The sequence below is a fragment of the Lygodium microphyllum genome, chromosome 27 (genome assembly GCF_053477565.2).
Source record: "Lygodium microphyllum isolate KBCC chromosome 27, Lygodium_microphyllum_v1.1.10, whole genome shotgun sequence".
NCBI lineage: Eukaryota > Viridiplantae > Streptophyta > Polypodiopsida > Schizaeales > Lygodiaceae > Lygodium > Lygodium microphyllum.
The window spans coordinates 15,529,702-15,544,642 of record NC_141161.1 but is presented as its reverse complement, the minus strand read 5'-3'; the positions used below and the strand labels follow the sequence as shown (position 1 = coordinate 15,544,642).

Below are 14,941 nucleotides of genomic sequence, written 5' to 3'. Positions count from 1 at the left end.
TTTGCCCTCAGGCAACTGTACCAAATCCCATGTACAATTTTCAGCCAAAGCTGAATATTCCTCATCCATAGCAGCACGCCAATTCTCATCTGGAATTGCCTCATCAAACTTACTTGGTTCTCTAAAACCTGTCACTTTCGTCATATAAGCATAATGACGGGCTGAATATCCAGTGTAAGTATACCTGTCAACAGGTCGTCTGACCCTCTTTGATCTCTTGAGCTGTGGCTCACTGTGAGCTTGCCTCTCATGAGGCGGCACATAACGGCTCTGTCTAGCACCTGACGTCATAACAGACGGAATCCCCAATTCACTATCTAAGTTGTCACTGCTAGATGAATCATAACCTGCAGTGAGTGGACCTGTTACATCTTCAAAAGCCTTTTCTTTTCCCTTATCTGTTCTCCCCCTCACTGACATATCCGTGTCAGTGGATGCAGTAGTGCGACTTCGTAATCTTCCTGTCCAAGGACTCACTGTAGATGATATATCACCTGTCTGACCAGTCATGGAAATACTCTCTGCAGGAGTATTTTCAGCATGACTCATACTGGGTGAGCCATCAGTAGGCACTGCAACAGGATTCCCATACCAAGATGCTAACTCATCAAATACCACATCTCTGCTTATGAGTGTCTCATGTGTAGAAGGTACATAACACTTATAAGCTTTCCGTTCCTGTGCATATCCAATAAACACACTTTTCACTGCCTTAGGATCCAATTTCTTTCTCTTCTCATCCGGTATATGCACATATGCAATTCTGCTAAATACCTTCAAGTGTGAAATATCAGGTTTATGACCATACAGCCGTTCATACGGAGTGACATCATGAATCCCTGCTGTAGGGGTTCGATTTAGCACATATATGGCAGTCACCACTGCTTCAGCCCAATAACCATTTGGCAGACATTTTTCATTCAGCATAGCTCTAGCCGACTCCATCAAAATCCTGTTTTTCCTCTGCAACATCGTTTTGCTGCGGTGTATAACTGCATGTGAGCTGTCTTCTGATCCCATGTTTAGCAAGATACGTGTCAAAGTAGTTTGAGACATATTCACCTCCTCCATCTGATCTCAAACATGATATGTAACAACCCAATTCATTTTCAGCATGTTTCTTGAAGTCTTTGAATGGATCAAACACATCATCCTTATGTTTCAAGATATAAAGCCAAGTGTACCTGCTGAAATCATCAATAAATGAGACATAATATCGTGCACCGCCAAAGGAAGCATTATGTGAAGGACCCCAGACATCAGAGTGTACCAACTGTAAAGGCCTAGTGCTGTTTTTTACATGTCTCATGAAAGGAAACCGTGCCTGCTTCCCAAACTGACATGCAGGGCATACATGACCAAAATCATTATACTTGAATTTAGGTAATCCAAGTACTACTTCTTTCTGCTGCATAGATTTCAGCTTTTGTACATTGACATGTCCGATTCTCTTGTGCCAGATCTCTACATCTCTGATGGCACTCTCATCATGAGCAAACATAGCTGCTTTAAGTTCAAGAATGGTCGCTTCCAAAGTAAACATCCTGCCATCCCTTCTGCCCTCGGCAATTAGCTTGCAGCCATTTCCATACTCCTCAATGAAACATCCATCCTTGTTAAACCTCACTTGCAGATTCTGTTCTGCCATTTGACCCACAGACAACAAATTCTTTGTTATGGTCGGTACATGTAAGACATCGTGCAGGCCTTTCTTCTTGCCATCAGGCATCATCAATGGAACAATCCCTTTATGCTTTATGTCATGTTGAGTATCATCCCCAGTACATACATGACCATGTGTACCTGCAACCATCTCATCAAACCACTCTCCATGCGGGGTCATGTGGTTTGACGCTCCAGAGTCAATGTACCACCTGTCATCTCTATCATGTCTCGATGCATTTTTAGATACATGCTGCATGGCAAAGAGTCTATCAACTGACTCATCATGAGCACCACTGGAAGATGCCTAGTGCCCATGCTGTTTGCCCTTTGTCTTCATATCTCCTTGCCTCTTGTAACAATCCTTTGCAATATGCCCATACCGGCCACAATAATGACAGTCCTTGTCCCTGTTGGATTGATCAGACGACTGCCATAAACCAGAACCACCACCTCTACCTCGGGGTGATCTCCCCTTGCCTCTAAACCCACCAGATCCACGCTGGCCTTGTGTATTTGCACCATGCCAATTACTCTGCTGCTGCTGCTGTCCATAAGTATTACGAGTGTCACCACGACCTCGAAACGAACCACGACCTCTAGATCCTCTGCCACGCTGGCTAGAGTACAACACAATATCTCTACTCTGAGATGCACTATAACCTGTATTCAAACCAAGTTTGACTTCCTCATGCAGCAACAAAGCAACTAGCTCTTCCCAGCTAGGGGGCTCTTCTCTGACAGAAATGGAAGTGTCAAAAGCTTTGTACTCTTTGCCTAAGCCATTCAAAGCAACAGCAATCATATCATCTTCTAATACACTTGAGCCAATAGTAGCAAGTTGATCAGCTATGGTCTTAATCTCCGTGGTATACGTTTGGATGCTCTTGCCATTCCTAGACATGTTGTTGAACTGCTGTTTCAACTGGATCTTTCTTGCATGTGTCATGGTTCCATAATTTTTCATCAGTATGTCCCAAGCATCCTTCGGAGTCTCACATCCAGTGATTTGAATTACCATAGCATCAGATATACATAAGGAAAACCAATGCAGCACCTTGCATGCTCTTTCATTTCATAGCCTGTAGGCTCTTTTCTGTTCATTTGTCGGATTGTGTGCAGGCAACTCAGGAGCAACTTCATCTCCTGTACATAAATTCGAATAACCTTTGCCAACCAGAAAGTTTTTCATTCTGAATTTCCATAATGTAAAGTTCTTATTATCCAACTTCTCTCCAACTATCTGAGTGATATTGTCAGTCCCATGTGCATTAGCCATGATGCAATAGACTGTCTATCAAGTGCTCACTCCCTGCAGTCCAATAAGTATGACTGACTAAGTTCAGTCCGTAACAGTTTATGACAGTTTTCTGCACTAAATTGCAGAAAAAAGCCAGGGTATTTAAGCCCATTGACACCCCAAAACAACCCTCAAACAAGTGGTCTCAACTGTATATATAACTGTCAATACATAAGCTATGTGTTTGCTTCAGCTTAAGCTTATGTAACCTCACTGCCAGGGTACATACATGCAGTCTGAAAACTGTAAACTGTGAGTAACCAGCAGCAATTTCAAGTCCAAAACTGAGTGTGTCAACAAATTCAGTTTCAGGTTGCAGTCAACCAGAATTCAGTATACCAAGCTCCAAGCAGCTCCAAAATGTCTTTTGACCATGTCATACATTTACTTTGTAGTGGCAAGTTCAATACATGAGCATCTGAGTAGGCATAGACAACCTGTCTTCATTGACCAATGGCATAAATCTCATGAGCTGTTTGTAATTAACCAGGACAGTGTAACTGCGTTTACTTCAGCTTCAAAATTCAGTTTTCAATGATGCTCATTGCTTGCTTCAATTCTCCATGCATTCAGCATGTATAGGCCAGTTCATATAGGTGATGGAACCCCCAAGATGACCTGTATTGCTTCAGTAATGCACAGTACCTGTCATTGACTGTGTATTACAGTTTTCAGCCTGTCATTGATTTTCAGATTGGAGTATTCTGACATTGACTGTGTATGACAGTTTTCAGCCTGTCATTGATTTTCAGATCTGAGTATTCTGTCATTGACTGTGTATGACAGTTTTCAGCCTGTCATTGATTTTCAGATCTGAGTATTCTGTCATTGACTGTTTATGACAGTTTTCAGCTTGTCATTGATTTTCAGATCTGAGTATTCTGAGCAAGAGATCTCAGCTCCAAGACATTTGATCCAATGTATACATGCTTTGACACATTCTTGTGCTCCAAAGATGCCTTCTGAGTGTAGTACAAGGCTCCTGTGTGTCAGTAATGACTGAATGCATGCTGTCCATTCATGTTTACAGCAGTTCGGAAATGATTACAGGTCTGTGTCTGTCACTCCAGCTCATAACAGAGCTCCCACACAAGCATTTACTCCTTGCACACTTCAAATACCTTCAATAGTGAGCATACATGCTCTATGAACCTTGTCCAGGTGCCCCACTGAAGATTGACAGGTTGCTGTCCACTCAGATCAGCAGGCGCAGATTTTCAGATACAGGCTGCTGTCCATTCAGATCAGCAGGCGCAGATTTTCAGATACAGGCTGCTGTCCATTCAGATCAGCAGGCGCAGATTTTCAGATACAGGTTGCTGATTTTCAAGAGCAGTCCACGATTTTCAGACACAGGTTGCTGATTTTCAGGAGGCAGTCCACGATTTTCAGAAGGCAGTCCACGCTGATTCCTTCCTTTGACTATGGCTACATTTGCAAGTGTCCAGCTTCTTCCTCATTCCTTACTTCCATCTCCTTTGCACTGCAAGTTGTCATGCCCATTCTCCCACAGCCTCATGGATGAAGCTCTGATACCATGTTCAAAGAGTAGAGAGAGAGAAAGGGAAAGACTCCATATCCATGAGCCTTCAGGCTCTCAAGCTCATTTCTTCATTTCCACACACTCAACTGAAAAGCACACACACTACAAGATAAAGTGACCTAGTGTAAATGTAGACTAGACTGACTAACTCTAGTCAGGTCACTGACTGACTACTAACTCGACTTATTTAATTTAGTCACATGTAGACAGCTGTACACACTAGCTGTCATAGATGTCGGTCATAGATGAAGACACACTGACGGTGAGAGAGAAAGGGAAAGACTCCATATCCATGAGCCTTCAGGCTCTCAAGCTCATTCCTTCATTTCCACGCACTCCAGTAAAAAGCACACACACTACAAGATAAAGTGACCTAGTGTAAATGTAGACTAGACTGACTAACTCTAGTCAGGTCACTGACTGACTACTAACCCGACTTATTTAATGTAGTCACATGTAGATAGTTGTACACACTAGTTGTCATAGATGTCGGTCATAGATGAAGACACACTGACGGTGAGCTTGATTTCTAACAGAAGGTGGCTTGGCCGACCATGCTTCTTGAGGGCCGTGCCCCTCCCCCCCCCCCCCCCCCCCCAAAAAAAAAAAAAGGACTTGTTTGGTGACTAATTAATCAAGTGTATGTCTATCATAATGGCCTCTGCCCAAAATCCATGAGATAAAGCAGTATGTGACAATTTTTTTTTATGGACATCTTCTTGAATGATCTTGTTCATACGCTTTGCAACACCATTTTGGGGTGGATTGTGAGGGGCGGTGAGCTCCCTTTTAATCCCATTGTTGTGAAAAAAGTCCTGAAAGGCTTTGGACATATATTCCTGACCATGTCAGAAAGCAAAGACACGTTAATGTCTTGTTGGTTTGATTTTCAACAAGTGCCAGGAATGTTGTAAATTTGTCCAAGGCCTCGTCTTTACGACAGATTGGGTAAACCCACACTTTGCGTGTGGCATCATCAACAAAAGTAATGAAATACTTCTTTCCCCCTAGAGATAACCTTGGTATCTCATATACATTTGAGTGTATCAACTCTAAGGGTGAAGACTTTAGAGAGAGAGATTTTTTATGTGATGTTTGAGCATATACTTACCATAGATGCAACAATCAATGTTCAAAATCAGCATATCTCAAAGGCGAAACATAACCCAAACTAGAAAGCACTTTCATTTCAGATTGATTCATGTGTCCCAACCGACTATGCCACAAAGAAACACTTGGTTGCTCGGTTATGGTGACTACATGGTCATGCACGCTAGATATATACAAAGGATATAAAGTATCACTTTTAGGACCCTTGGAAACAATGCGCGAGCTCTTACAAATTTTCCATTTGCTATCCCCAAAGGTGGTATGATAGCCTTTGTCATCTAGTTGTCATGTGCTTATCAAGCTCTTTTTGATTTGAGGTACATGCTTGACATTATGCAAAACGAACACAAAGCCTTGCTGAAATTCCAATTTCACACTGCCAATACTTGCAATTTGACATGTATAGTTATCCCCCAAGTGGACAACAATATGTGCACTACCATTGTAGTCAGAAAACCACTCATGATGTTGTGTGATACGAAAAGACGCACCCGAGTCAAGTATCCAAGTGTGCATGTCATCATCAGAATTTGCAATCAATGCATGTGCACTCAAAGAAGTAGCAAGAAGTACATCACCGTCATTGTCATTCTCATGAGTGACTACATTTACCTCCTCTATCTTTACGTTGCTCTTCTTTGTAGGCTGGCTGTCCTTTTTCTTAGCCTTGTTGTCTTCAGTGTTTTTGTTTTTACATTTCTCTTTCTTTAATTGAAAACAATCCTTTTGTAGTGCCCTTTCTTGCCACAATGATGACACTCCACATTTTTGCCACGAGACTTGCTATGTGCTCTATTTTCAAAACTGCTCTTTTGCTGAAATCTGCCCCTAGTGCGCAATGCATTAGAAGACTTGTTTACTGAATTATTTTGCTTGTTGAGTTCTTCCATCAGCAAAGAACTCTCCACATCAGAATATAATAGATGAGCATTTGAGTTACTCAAGGCTGTTCTAAAAGTATCCCAACTTTCAGGCAAAGTGTATAGCAAGAAGGCATCCTTGAACTCATCATCAATGTGGAAATCCAAAGCAATCAATTGACTGAAAATTGAGTTGAACTCATTCAAATGTATAGACATGGCTGTACCTTCCTTCATGTGAAGGTCTATAAACTTTTTCCAGCCAATAAACCTTACTGGTTGCACTTTTCTGATTTTCTGAGCATACAATTCCTCAAGTCTTGGCCACGTTTCATATGCCGAATTCAGCTTCTCAATGTTAAAGAGCAAGTTGTCTGACACTGAGAACTCTATGGTAGAGTGTACAAGCTCATCCAAATCATCCCACTCTTCTTGCTCCATACCTACTGGTCTTATTCCCTTCGCTTTGATGGGCTTCGCCTATTTCTTTTGCACCAAGACATTCTAGCATTGTTTTTGCTATATTGTAAAATTTTGTGCACCCTCAAGCTTCTTGATGTGCAAAAGGTTGTTGTTGTGATTGTTTCGAGCCATGATTTGCAGCACTAAATTGACTCAAACGTTAGCAAATGCAAGCCCAAATGTCACACAAATGACCATTGTACATTGCAAGTACCAACCAGTAGTGAAAATCAAGAAATCGCAGAAATTTCAGATATGCAAATTGATTTTCAGAATCAGGGAATGTTTGTTACTGCACCACAATCAATTACTGCCAGATGTAGAGGTCAAGGCACCAATTGCATGTGAAATCCCCAAAATTCGACTGTAATTTCTGCTCAAAAAGAATTCTCGAGCACAAATTTGACGATTGCGATCAAAAGCCCCAAATTTCCAAAGGCAAATCTAGTCAAATTGCATCAATACATGTACCCAAGTCCATGTACTAGAAAATTCTTGCGCAATTTGATGGAATTCTGCAAAAGGTTCAATTCTCGGGTCCGTTGTGCACAAGTTGAAGTGAGATTGACAAAATTTCATTAAAATGTAAAATGCCCCAAATTTCTCGAGCAAATGTGCACCAAAATTGCAATTTTTGAATCAAATTGTCATGTTTTGCATCAAAATCCCCAAATCCAAAAAAAATCCTCTAAATTTTCAGCTCAAAATTTCACATTGTGCTTACCCATGCGAATACCCATTAGTGGGCCAAAGGTTTAATTCAAAAAACCTTTGAAATTTTGAAAAATAATGAAAAATCCGTCGCATTATCTTGATTGGACTACCGCTTGTAGTTTGAGTTGCCTAATGGATTGATGGAGTTTGACGGACTGTTTGATGTAGCTTGACAGATTGACGCTGTCTGATGGATTGTCTTACGCAGCTCGATGGACTGCGTGATGTAGTCTGATGGATTGTGTGACGCAGCCTGACAGGCTGTCGTGATGGATTGATGCAGCCTGATGGACTACTTGACGCAATGTGTGAGGTAGTCTGATGGACATGTGATGTAGCTTGACGAACTGTCTTGATGAATATCTTGACGTAGCTTTGACGACTGTCTTGACGCAGTTGTAGCAACCTAAGCTCTGATACCAGTTTGTCAGCAGAATGTGCAAGGATCGAGACACGTGATGCTGTGGTTCGCACAGTGAGAGTGAGTGCAAAGTAGAGAGAGAGAGAGAGAGAGAGAGAGAGAGAGAGAGAGAGAGAGAGAGAGAGTGTGTGTGTGTGTGTGTGTGTGTGTGTGTCTCGATGTGGGTACAATCTCCAAGTACCACTAGGTTTTTGATTTTATATAAATATAAATATAAATGTAAACATAAATAGTACATGTGCAAGGGTGTGTATACACTTGAACATCATAAAAGGCACAATGACCCTTTATTCCCAACAAAAATAGCATGTTTTTTGGTACGAATTGGTTTGGATACGTACCGTATGGTACAATATGAACCGTACAGAATGAACTAGTTCGTTCATAGTACGAATGGAACTATGGCAGAATGTGGAGCTATAGCATATTCACTATGAACATATGAGTTTTGGTAGTCAGATGACCTTTCAACGGTGTTAAATGGTAGATGCATTCCCTCCAGTTGAGACCCCATCTCCCCATGTATACGAGGGATGTATTTTGGGCAAAATGCACAAATTTGCTTTCAAAAAGAATTATGCAATGCGCGTTGTCGAGAAAATGCAGCTTATTCACTCCGATGTTTGTGGCCCTATGAGGACACACACACTTGGGGGTCATGTTTATTTTGTGATCTTTATTGATGATGACTCTCGGTATACATGGGGGCATGGGATGAGAGCAAAATCTGATATGTTTATGCATTTTAAATAACTTGTCGCAAAGCTTGAGGCTGAAATTGGCTTGAAAATGCAGACAATTTGCACGCATAGAGGGTGGAGTACATGTCTCGTGCTTTTGAGACATGTTTGCTTGACAATGGCATTACACATCAAGGCATTGTAAGAATGGAATTGTAGCAAAATGATATTATTGAAAGGAAAAATGGAGATGACACATAAGTTTTGGCTAGAAGGCCTTCAATGTGTGAATCATGTATTAAAATATGCACCCTCTAAAGCACTAAAGACGATCACACCATTTGAAGCTTGGTATGGCAAGAAATAGAAAGTTGATTACTTTTTGGTGTTTGGACGCATAGCCTAGTAGTAGATCATCCTATCGACTTAAGAGCCTCACTCCAAGCTAGTAAATAAGCCACCCTAAAGATTGTTTGAATCTGAGCGCAAAGAAGTGGTCAAGCAGATCAATGAGCTTTTAGAGATGGGTTTCTAAATGTGAAGGGAAAGTGGGAGGGAAGGGCAAGAAAAGCGAAGGTGAGTGGAAAGTGCCAAATTTATACTCAAATGAAACAAAGGATAAAGGATTACCTTGTGGAATATCTCGAAACATAAAGTTTTCTTTAAATCTATACTGGTATAAACTTGAGTCTCCATGGTGACTTACAGTTAGCTCTTGTATAATTGAAAAAGAAGAATAGAGAAAATCAGACTCACACAACAATGGATTGTACGAACTTGTCATTGGGCTCGATTGTGAAGCGTTTGAACTTTTGGCTATGTCCCTAGTGGATAGTCTTTCCTCCATTGAGAGGTGATTAGTCTTGTTAGGGGAGTGCTCCAACTGAGGTGTACCTTGTGAAGGAGTATGAGACGTGGGCCGTTGTGAGTGATCCCTAAAAGAAAGGTTAGTAGATGGAGTGTTGTCCTCCACGCAAGACTAGAATGCCTCAATAGAGCCTCCATTGAAGGAGTAGCTTGAGAAAGCATCAAAGGATCCAAAGATAGAGTCATTTGAGCCATTGCGAATCAATTATGTGTTGTTCTTGTATCTCACACAAACCACGCCTACAGGATAGCTTCATGTAACTCTTTAAAGGAGTGCCAGCTCTGATACCATGTGAAGACATGCTAGGGTTTGCATAAAGAAAACACAAAATGTACGAACACAACTAAAAAATAACTCAAACAGTAACACAAAACACAAACACAAATAGAGAAGAAAGATAACTCTGAAGTGAACGAATGAATGCTGCAAATGAGGGAAGGAACATACAAGATGCTCTAGGGTAGAGCTGTCCAACAGCAAGTGTCTTTCATAGGGTTGTCATGTCCGATGGCGTCCGATTAGTACCGTCCAATACTAGTACGGTACTAATCGGACTAATAAATCTTGGACCTATGTCCGATTCTCTGTGCGATGAAAAAAATTGTACATATAATTTTAATACCTATACTGAATGTTGGGACTCAAAGTAATATACTTTAAACATTTAGAACTTTATACTAGAAGTTTACATATTAAGAGCTTGAGATATGGGGAAGGAGAGCTTCAAGGAGTGGGGTTAGAGAGCTTGAGGAGAGAGAGTTTGAGAATAGAGAGCTTGAAAGTTGAGCTTGACATTTGAATTTGAAATTAGAGAGGGAAATAGTATATTGCTAGAAGGGAGGCAAGGAGAGAGAGAGAGAGAGAGAGAGAGAGAGAGAGAGAGAGAGAGATCTAGGGGATGTTGTGCAGCCCAAATACCCCACACCGACACAGCCACATATGAAGATCATGTTTCACTTTCTGCGATATTGGGGCTGTTGGCATAATTGGACCATTCGGAATGCTTTTCTTTTTGATTCCGCCTATAATGTTCAGCGGCATATTGCTAGGCTTAAGGGTCTCTTGTATTGGCAGATAGATCTTCTCCGGCACTCTGATATGCTCTCTTGGGAGGACTTACGTCCCTGGCATATGGCAATTTCCTCTGCGTCTTTGCCATGACTTTGTAATTCTTAGGTCATCTGGTTCTTGTAAAGAGATAGTGTCCTCTTTACACACGATGGGGTAGACCCATCGTGTATCTTGTAATCATGAGAACTTGTACTTTCTTCATAATTAATACAATTACCTTTTACGAAAAAAAGAGATCTAGGGTATGTACAAGTGTGTTGTGGAGAGGAGGCCTAAACAACACCTAGAATTTACCCCAAAAGTGACCCCAAATGGTCACAAACAGGCACTTGAAACAGTCGGACAGTTTCCATCAGACGTGTCGTATTGGGCAGGACGGATCGGATGAGTTGACCTGTCCGTCGGACGTGGACAACTACAGTCTTGCCATTGGAGTGGCCTGAGGGAGATGTTGACGTGTGTTGTCTTTGGAGACAGATCCCAAGTGTACTAACCACCAGTTAGAGCAGAGGCTGATGAAGATGTGGAGTTGTAGTGTTGGTGTATCAACTGGTGCCATCAGGCAAAGTCAGTATGCTATTGCTGTGAATTGGGATCTAGAAGGAAATTGGAGCACTCCTGCTAAACACATGTGTTGGTGCTCTTTTACAACGTCAGTTCTTTCGAACTTAAGTCTCAAATTGAATGCTGAATATTAGTAGCTTGAGGCTTTAAGGTATATACGAGTGGGATAAATGAGCAGTGACTTGTTCATACAATTCCCTTCCTAGCTTGTGTATCTGATGTTGTGCCAATTCTGACATTATCATGATGAAATTCTTATACTGTTAGAGCTCTCAGTGTTCTGCTTTTTCGCATTTTCTGGAATCAGTATTATCTGTAGAGCATGTTCCTGCATTCCTAAACATTCAGGTAGCATTCCTGCATGTGCATGTTATTGTATGTTCAGTCTAAATAAAATAAATTATTTATATGCAGGAGACAGTGATGAGGTGACTGCCACTCATTTGCTACTTGGTATTTGGGCCCAGAAAGGCTCAGCTGGTCAACAAGTACTTGAAGCTCTGGGATTTGATGACAAGAAAGCAAAAGAGCTTGAAGAAACTGTAAGTTGTCACACTTTGTGCTCCAATAGCTCAATGAGTATGTCAGTGTAGAAACTAATGTGGCGGTTTCTGTGCAGCTTAAGGAAGCATCAGCAGTTGGTTGAATCAACATTGAGATATTATGATGTTGAAATGAATGAGCTGGTTTCAGATCATCTTCTGAATCTGAAATGTTGCATCCTTCAGGTAGAGATCTCCCCTTGTTTCATTTTAATACCTTTGAGGGCCTTGCAAATCAAGGGACATTTAAAGATCACATGTCCTTACACAAGTTTGGTTTTGATGAATTTTGGCCTCAGCAACATATCTCATCGTAATTAGCTTCCCACTCATTGTATCTTTCCTATAATTGGTGATGAGACACAAAAAGATTTCGGGAGAAATCATTTATTTTTCTTCTACAGACTACCATGGAACTATAGTTGCAGGTGCGTAGGTGAGGCTGTTTGAGAAAAGGACTCTTATGTAGTTTTGGGGGTGCACTCCGAAAGGCGGCTGCATGGACAGTTTTCTTGAGAAGAGACAAGCTGACTGTTTTTGGGTGCATTGGGTTCATATACAAAGTTGCTCTTCTCTTGTAGCTCCTTTTATGGTGCTATTTTTTAATTGGTGCCTTTGAATGCTCTGCTCTATGATCCTCGTAAAACAACAATGCTCTTCATCTCATTAGGAAAATCTTTACTCTGTTTAGTCCTGATTGTGATGATTGCAAGTCTTTGTTCCTCAAAGTGAGATCGTGCTATGCACGATCATGACTATTAGCAACCTAATAAATTGTGATGGTGATCTTCTGAATGAACGATCTGCTGGTGATGAACACAACAAATAGTGCATGTAAATGAGGGAGAAGTTTGTTAAGCAATTAGTGAGCACCACAAGAAAGTTTTCCCATGTAGAAAGAGTAAGCAAAATTAATGTCTTAACACTAACAATTTCTAGGTGCAACTAAGTTTGTAATATGTTAGTTTTAATATGCCCTAAGTTACATGAAAGAAATCTGTAGAGTATTGTGCATGGTCTAAACTTGGTGTCAATCATTGTTACTAAATTTGTAATAACAAAAGTTCCTTTTGATGATTGTTTAGTTTGTTTTAAGCCATGATTAAATCTAATCTATCCATGCACCCAAAGTTCTAGTATCTAGCAAGTAAATTAACCCATTGTTGAGAAATTGGAAATTCTTCAATATGCGACACACACGGCCTCTTGACAAAGTTGAATTTTTGTGGTCGATGCCTTTGAATCACACTTATGAAAACTTATGAAAACTATCTTATACTGATGTTGTCTAGATAACATTTGGTTCTTTCAACATGAGAGTGAAGGTATTTAGTAACTTTAGCCACCTGTTTAAGTATGGACAATTAATCCACAATAATTCGGATTTTTTATGTGAACAATTAGTGACCAATGCCATGTCCATTGATTTTCTTATAAAATGATTTGCTCCACACTCGAGCACTTTGAGTCGATCATTGAACACATTAATCTCTTATTGCTTTTCTCTTGTATGTGCTTGGCGGAACTAGAGGAATAGTATCCATTGAAGGTGGGTACAACCAGCATGAAGATTTGGGAGGAAGCTAAGGAAATGTCAATTTAAGTTTAAGAGGTGTCAAAGGACATTAAAACCATGAGATAGATAAGTAAGGTGTGGTAGATATTATCTTTTTGATAGTTATTGAAACCATATTGCAAAAGAAGATTGCATTTTGTGCACTTTTAAGAGACATTCTTGATAGATGTCACAAACAAACATGAGGAATTAGATAATGGAGGTTGCTAGGGGTGTTTAGAGATATATAAGCTAGAGACAAAATTGAGGGTAGTTTTGGAAGAAAAAGAGCTTTAGTGAATAATATCGCAGAAAATCAAAGGAAGACATCGTGCGACTTTGGAGTTTGGGAGTATGCAAGATAATATTGAAGTATTAGAAAATCAGAATGCGTGAGGAAAACAAGCTAAGTGTCTTATATTATTCTAGTGAAGCTCAAAGGTCTACAAATTTATACTCTTATTTTTGGAGATTTGATGTGGCACACATTCCATAATTTCCAATGCAAAAAATATGATCATATTTTTAAAAGTATATTGCTTCAATAATATAGTCAGCTATATTAAATATTTGCTTTGTGCTTATAGGTTGGCAAGGTTCGGTGAGCAAATAAGTGGTTGGTGGTTGTAGTTGAGGGTTCTCTCTCTCTCTCCCCCTCCATGATGGATGTACTTTGTAAAACATTTCAATGGTTTTCTAGTATTCTACATAAGGATCAATTTGTGCAATTATAGGGAAAGTTATATTTAACGAGTAAAGTTAGCGCTTTGGTATCATTGTTGACATTATGAGAGAGAGAGAGAGAGAGAGAGAGAGAGAGAGAGAGAGATTGCATTTACCCATGACTCATGAGTTCAACTTTTAGCACTTAACTTTTGGATAATTCGTAGACAAGCATAGGCTCAATCACAATGTTTATAAGAAAAGATGGTTTTTGGCACTAAGAAAAGTCACTTTACGCACACTTATAAACCTATATATTTAGGAGTGGTCTAAAATCTATTCTATATTATAATGTATGAGAATAGTGGGCTTAACACGATGCACCAATCCTACGATTGTCTAAAAGATTTTATGAGACGTGTGTGGGAGAGAGAGAGAGAGAGAGAGAGAGAGAGAGAGAGAGAGAGAGAGAGAGAGAGAGAGAGAGAGATTTGTTCTTCCTCCATGTGATCTACGAGAAAATAGTAACACAATAACATTTGCATTCACATGGAAGGCGTGACATGAATGTGTTGATGGGAGGTAAAAATATGGTGTGAGCTATGCACTTATCAAATCTTGAGTGAGTGCAATGATAATATACGCAAACACGAGTGCTTGCTTGTGTTCGCACATTTGCCCTCTAAATTGATTGAAAGCATTGTCTTATACTCTTCTTTGAATAATGGATCTCTTGAGGGCTATTTAATAATCTCACATTCACTTGTTCAAAAGTTGCATGCCATTTGTGTAGTTGTAGCTATCCATATGCTACTATATGTTTGAAAATTAGAAGGCAAGGTAGCTTAATAGTATAGTCACAAAATATGTGAATGTGAGTGAATCAAAGCCTCATCAATGTGATTAGTTTTAATATGTTGCTTTGT

At 40.2% G+C, this 14,941-nt stretch overlaps 1 protein-coding gene across 4 annotated transcripts in view; it reads left to right on the top strand.

Annotated features, from left to right (window-relative positions):
- Positions 1–14,100, top strand: part of LOC148012092 (ATP-dependent Clp protease ATP-binding subunit CLPT1, chloroplastic-like) — a 54,669-nt gene extending 40,569 nt beyond the window's left edge. The window contains exons 5-7 of one of the 4 annotated variants that reach the window (XR_015689095.1): positions 11,670–11,797; positions 11,875–11,983; positions 13,940–14,100. Coding sequence is in view for 1 of the 4 variants with exons in the window: in XM_087669452.1 (XP_087525578.1) it covers positions 11,670–11,797; positions 11,875–11,901 (155 nt within the window). In the remaining 3 variants the exon portion in view is untranslated. Of the gene's footprint in view, positions 1–11,669; positions 11,798–11,874; positions 12,704–13,939 lie in introns of those variants that run through there. The other 3 variants (XR_015689096.1, XR_015689094.1, XM_087669452.1) reach the window with 3 other exon arrangements.
- Positions 14,101–14,941: the final 841 nt, after the last annotated feature.